Source organism: Phaseolus vulgaris, chromosome 1, assembly GCF_051622355.1.
Source record: "Phaseolus vulgaris cultivar YP4 chromosome 1, ASM5162235v1, whole genome shotgun sequence".
Taxonomy (NCBI): Eukaryota; Viridiplantae; Streptophyta; class Magnoliopsida; order Fabales; family Fabaceae; genus Phaseolus; species Phaseolus vulgaris.
Window position 1 is genome coordinate 10,715,098 of NC_143498.1, and position 6,745 is coordinate 10,721,842.

The 6,745-nt window shown below is 29.6% G+C and overlaps 1 protein-coding gene across 2 annotated transcripts; it reads right to left on the minus strand.

The window, feature by feature from the left end:
* Positions 1-497: 497 nt before the first annotated feature.
* Positions 498-3,524, minus strand: LOC137813518 (amino acid permease 3). 2 transcript variants are annotated; one of them, XM_068615830.1, is made up of 7 exons: positions 3,248-3,408; positions 2,869-3,073; positions 2,452-2,685; positions 2,097-2,190; positions 1,792-2,006; positions 1,548-1,687; positions 498-1,353 (listed from the first exon to the last, which is right to left on the minus strand). In XM_068615830.1, the coding sequence occupies exons 2-7, from the start codon at positions 2,981-2,983 to the stop codon at positions 700-702; spliced, it is 1,452 nt and encodes a 483-aa protein (XP_068471931.1). In that variant the 5' UTR covers positions 2,984-3,073; positions 3,248-3,408; the 3' UTR covers positions 498-699. The 2 variants fall into 2 exon arrangements, with proteins under 2 accessions (XP_068471931.1, XP_068471930.1); XM_068615829.2 differs by having other exon boundaries at positions 2,869-3,524.
* Between the last annotated feature and the right edge of the window lie 3,221 nt (positions 3,525-6,745).

Below are 6,745 nucleotides of genomic sequence, written 5' to 3' on the forward strand. Positions count from 1 at the left end.
AAAATAATTCAAAAAAGAAAATAATCATTATTTTAAAAATAATTTTCAAAAATAAAATAAAATAATATTACTTACAAATATAAAAATAAAATAATTAAGAATATTAAAATATCCATACTTATTAAATAGAAATTAAATAATGAAGCTAATTACACATATTAAAACATTTCTTTTTATTTAAGAATAAAAAATGTTAAAAGCAGATTTTAAAAATAATTAAAATTTTAATTTTAACTAGAATATTTTAAAAAATTAAAAACCCTGAAAATTAAATCAAAACATATTCTTAAAAAAAATTAATTAATCAACTCTTACCGATTTCTTATGTGCAATTAAAAAAAATGAGATTCGTGATGCTGTGAAATTTATTTGGAAATAATCGATTTCTGACCTTTGGAAGATAGAGGTTACCTTGGTAAATTAATTCAAAAATAGGTTATTTTAAGTAAAAAAAAACTGGATATTATGAGGAGAAAGAAAGTTCTTAAAACCGATAGTTTGAAATCATGTACTCCTTTTTTCTCATTGGAAATTAGGAAGCAGAACTGAAATTACAAAGTATGATCACAGTAAGGAATAAACAAGACCACCTCCTACAGATTTCAAATTAGCACAAATTTACATTATTTTTTTTTGTAAATTGCTAATGGAATCTCTTACAATTACAATGATGTTAATTAACTGAGTAAATCTACCCAACTAGTAACTGGTCTGGAATGGCTTGTAAACTTTAAGATCATCAACAATCCCAGCAATGGAACCTACTGCAGCTATCACAGTAATGATGCAGCATGAACCACTAAGAATCTGCAACCAAATCCATTTTTTGCTCCACTTTGGCATTTTGGTTTGAACTATATACATCTCCACTGGGAAATACACAGTGAGGGGCCAAAATCCAATGGCTCCAATAAGCCCCACAATGTCATTGAAGAATGGTAGCAGCATAGCCATCACTGTACAGAAGATCACAAACATTGTCCTCCACACCAACCTGAAGAGGTTGAGCTTGAAGGGTTTGCAGCCAGGGAATGGTACTTCAAATTCCTTGCTCATAAAGTCACTTTCTGGGAATTTTTTTGATGCATTGTTTTCAATAAATTGGAAAAGGGGTTGGCAGTAAACTTGGTATGCACCAACTAGGTGGACAACAATGGCAACATTGGCTATGTCAAGGAGCCAATATGGGTTAAAGAAGCCAAAACCAGTGAGCAGGTTTCCAGGGCTTGCATCTCCAAAACCAGCATAGCCAAAGCCACCACATAGTACATAGAAAATGCTTGTCACTAAGACACTGACTAAAGTAGCCTTGGACATTGTCTTTGACTCTTGAGGAGGGGATTTGACTGTGTCCTGTTTCATAATATAGACAAAAACATAAACCATATAATAAATGTTCACATTAAGAATTACACAGATTGTTGATGTAAAATATCAATTCTGATTCCAAAACCATACAAATAATACCTAAGAAACTACATATACAATTATGTTTTGAACAGTGCAGCTCATTTGAGTGTGACAAAATTCAGCAAAAGTAGATGTACCTGAATTTCTATAAGGATCATTGAGTAGGAGTAGGCAAAGGCTATGTTACCAAGAGCTTGGAAGGTCCTCCAAATCTTTTGTGTTGCTGTGACAGTACCAATAGTTACACCAGTTAAGCTTCCTTTAACTACTCCATTTCCTGATACATGAGCAATTCAAGTCAAATTTCTACCCTGTAGTAGTCCAATCCAGAACTCATAATGATGATAACAATTCTATAACATAACATGAATAGAATCATACCTATAGTTTTAGCAATTCCAAGACCAAGTCCAATTATTGAGTATGTGAAGGACATGACCGCAGCCAGAATAGAGAGCCACCATAAGTCGTTGAAATCTGGAATCTGGGATAAAACAATTTCCGCAATTGCAAATGAAATCATGTAAACATTGCTGTTCATTTTGCATGGATCTTTTCCTCCGCTACTGTGATAACAATTAGACCTTTTAACTGCCCTGTTTCATCAACAACCCAAAACACCCAATTAGCACATTTCTTCTTACACTTTCATGCACACAACAACAATTGCATTTTTCAAAACTCACATCATGCTTATGGAAGCTGCTATGGTGTATCCAATTGCCACACCAAAAAGGTTCAGATACTGAACCCACGCACAAAACTTCACATTCGCACCACCTGCAAAACCCAAGAATGATTTTATTTAGAAACATGAAGCACCCAAAATTCTTTTCTTGATGAAAAGACTCTGGTTTTGATTTTATGGTCCTTTTGGACAAACTTATAAGTAGGTATTTTTGGGAGAGACAATATAAAATGAGTTCGGTTAAGTTCATATTAGTTTATACATAAACTATTTCGTATCTCTTAATAATTTTGTTGAAATGTTATGAAAAAAGTTTCCAAAAATACCATAATTGAGTTGGGGTGCATGCATACCTAGGTAGGAGCTAACAGCTTGCGTGTAGGTGTAGTTTCTCTTGCCAGTGACTTGGTCACCAGTGCGGTAACAAGCAGATAGAAGAATTGAGGTGTAATAAGTTACGCCAGAGAAGACAATCATCACAGCAGGACCAGCAACCCAACCAAGCTGAGCAATAGCCCAAGCCAAAGATAGAACCCCAGAACCAATAACAGCAGTTATTATGTGGGCACTTGCAGTCCAAAGAGTTCCTGTTTTGTAAAACACAAAAGTCAGTGCTTTTCAAATGACTAATTACCAATAACCAACACAATTGGTTCTGCTTGTTTTAGAGAAAAAAAGAAGAGAGTTATTTGCAAAATAACAAGTCCATGAGATGAAGTGAAATTGTAGTGAACTTCAAAATACTTGGATTTTGGAGGTTATTTGATTACCAGTTCTTTTGGGATGCCCATCATCATCAAAGAACTTGGAACCTGCTGGTTGAGTCGTGTCATAGGAGACATCAAATGCCTGTTCATAAGTTCTGCTTCCACTGTTTTCCATCATCTTGCTTTGAGAGAGAGAGAGACACCAACCCAAATTAGGCTTCAGAGTCAAGACTCAGAGTCTAATATGCAACCTCAGAGATTGCAATCACTGTTCAGTAGGATTGAGTTATGTATGATTATAATCAAATAGTTACCAGTCAACTTAAAGAAAATAAAAATGCAAAGATGTGTGTCACTCAAACATGGATTTAAGCATTGTTATGAGGTGGTGGATTTTGTGAGAGTTTAACAAATTTCAAGTGTTCTCCACACACACACACACCTCTAGCTCTCACAAGAGCTTCTGAAAGGAGAAAATGGTGTTTGGGCTTGAAAGAGCTAGGAAGTATCTGTGTGTGCTTATGTGATGATCTTCAAAATTCAGAAAATGCTCCAAGTTCTGAATAATTTGGTTTAGAAGGGTTGTACTTGTGCATGGAACAAGAGGTGTGTGGGGGTATATATATATATATATATATATGAAGTGTTGGAAGGAAAAGAGTCTAACAACTTGAAAAAAATATTTTGGGCAATGAGTGCAGTTACAGCCCCACAAGGCACTATGAGTTCAAAAAGTCATGAAACATGAGAGTCAAATTTGACCATTTTCAAAACACATGCTCATATGGATACAACTAAAATTAAATTAATCCATAAAAAAATTAAGTTAACTCTTAACCATAAGTTTGTACATACTTTTTAAATTAAATTATAGGCAATAAACTTCTTACAAGAAAATGTCCATTAAAGTAGAGCTATACACAGTAGGACGAATTGCTTAAATTTAATTACTGTTGTTGGGTGCTTAATTAAGAGTGAATTGTTTAATTTCATGTAACTATTTAAAGTAACAAAAGGAGGATTATTTACAAAAACTTTAATTAAAAATGCTCTTATATATAATATAATAAATGTTGTTTTGTGTTGTTTTTTTAGTTAGAGTTGGAATTTTACTTGAGGATAACTTCAAATCTAATTGAAAAACAATATAAATCTTACCTATAATAATGGATCTATTTTTTTATTAAATTAATCCCTAAAATTGAAGAGAAAAAGGGGATTTCTGAATTCTAGAAGTGTAATGATGTGTGTAAACTTTAGGTTCAACTATTGCAGCTTTGACTGAATCCTTTGGGCACCTGCCACTGTACTATTGTTATTAATTTATATGTGAAAATCTCTCCCACTTTCTCGTTTTTTCCTTCTCATTTCGTTTTTACTTTCCTTTTTCCCTTTATTCTTCAGGAATTTTTTTTCTTTTGGACAACATTAATTTTCTCTACAGTGAAAAACATCTCCTTATCATCTTAATAAATTAATATTTAATTTATTTTTTAATTTAAAATACTATTATAAGTAGTTATGGAGGGATGTAATAAAAAAAATCATGAAATAAAAATCAATTTTAACGACTAATTAGGTGTTAGGTGACTAAATTAGAGATATTTTAAAAAAAAATGATTTCTAAATTAATTTCTATTAATGTTAAATGATTTTTAAATTGGTATCTAATTATGTACCAAGATTTTTGCTACCAAATTTAGAATCTAAATAATTAGATACCAATTTAGAAACTACTTGACAATAATATAAACTAATTTAGAAAAAAAAAATTAGTCTATAAAATATCTCTAATTTAGTTATTATAACAACTAATTATTTTTAGTCTCTAAAATTGATTTTTATTTTATGATTTTCATTTTTTTTAGTGATATTTTCTACTATTATGATTGTCAAATAAACATTGTTCAATGAGAAACATCTTCTAAATCAACATGATTTGGCCATTCTTAGGCTATTGCCAAACACAAATTGTAAAAGCAATACCTAATTTGAACATTATTGTTTTTTATAGAAACTAGGTATTAACAATATGTTACGCAATTAAACACTGTAAGTTACAAGTCATAATTGTACTTGTGGCTAAGAAGATGGTAACTTTTATAAAATTAATTAGCACTATCACATATTATGAAAATATATCCATAACATTCTTGAAAATGAAAATACTAATTACTACGAAATATTTTTTTTAGTACATTGGAAACTAAAGTATTAGATTTATTAAGAAAGTTTAGAATTATCGACACTTGAAAGTAATATTGTAAGAAAACTTTGCAATATTTGAATATGGATTTATTAAGAAAAATAAAATATAAGAAGATTAGACGCAAAGTATCTTCAAAATAACAGATTATAAGGAATGAAGTAGAATGGAAAGGGACTATATAGGAAGGAAAAAGATTGATGGAATCTCATACCTAAGATTGATGAAATCACATACCTTCAGAGTAAAATGAAATGTAAGAGAAATTTATTTGATCAAATGTAATGGAATATTTTTAACCTATTATCATTTTTTTTATAAAAATGCTTTCATTTAGGCAACCTATTATCATTTCATTTTTCATTAATTATATTTCAGACTTTTGATTTATCTAACCATGAATAACTTTGGGGTAAATACATATTTTTTTACATTAATATTATTACCTAAATATTTTATGTTCGAATGGAAGTAACTCATTTTATAACAAAATAGGTTATTTAGTCGAACAAATTTTAAAAAATAAATAAACTTTAAGAATTTATGGATAGAAATTACTTAAAATAAAATAAAAATTGATATTATTTTTTAACTGATAGAGTTTTTTTCTTCTCTTAATACTAATAATATTTTGTTAGAGATTCCACATCGATTAGAAATGAAAATATTTCATTGTATATAAGTGAGTGTAAACTTCATCCCATAACTAGTTTTATGGGATTGGGTTAGGGTTAAATTCAATTTGTAATATATTTTTCAATTAATATCAAACATGATTTTTTTAATCATGATAAGATATTATTTTTTGTTAATGTTAGTTTGGGTTATCTTCAACTATATTGTCTATTAGAATATAAGTCAAGAAATATTAATAATAATAATAATAAAAAAGACAGTAACACCTTTTCCTTTTTCTGAAATGTTTCAAAGACAATGCAACAGTTATGTATTTGAAAAGAAAACAATTAACAAGAATAAAATTTCTTAACAAATGAATTGAAAGTATATTTATGTTGTGGTACCTTCAGCTACAAGGGCCTTGTCTCTCTCTGTATGCTTCCTTGTCTTTTTTCAGTACCACTCTACTTTAAACAGCAGCTATATAAAAAACAATATAATAAAAATAATAATCAGAAAGAGACCTATCGCATATAGTATATATAGAGAATAGAAGAAGCTCCACTGTTTATTCAAAAGTGGCTATCGTGCCTCTCTTCAACTACTCTATCAACCTTATATAGTGGACCAAAATGCATTATATACCTACAAAATATCATTATAATAACTTCACTTTTAAGAAACACTTTACAAAAATAATTTTTTTAACATTAATGGCAGAAACTTGACTATATTATAAAGTAGACTTTAAACCCAACAAACACTTGTTAGGACAGATTCGAAATGACTATGATAGTATATTACAGAGTGAACTTTAAGTCTAATTCAACTTCATAAAACCGGCTCATGAGGTGAAATTTGCACCCAATTATATACAATGAATTATCCTTATCTCTAGTCGATGTGAGATCACCAACAAACTAGTCTCGATATAAAAAAAAATGAGTTAAAGATTCTACGACATTTTATAATATATAAGTGGATGCAAATCTCATCTTATAAATTAAATTAGACTTAAAATATACTTGTTAAGAATTCATTCTTAATGAATGTGAATATGATTCTTTATATTTCAGATACCAACAACTATATTTATCAAAAAGATTTAGTCAAATT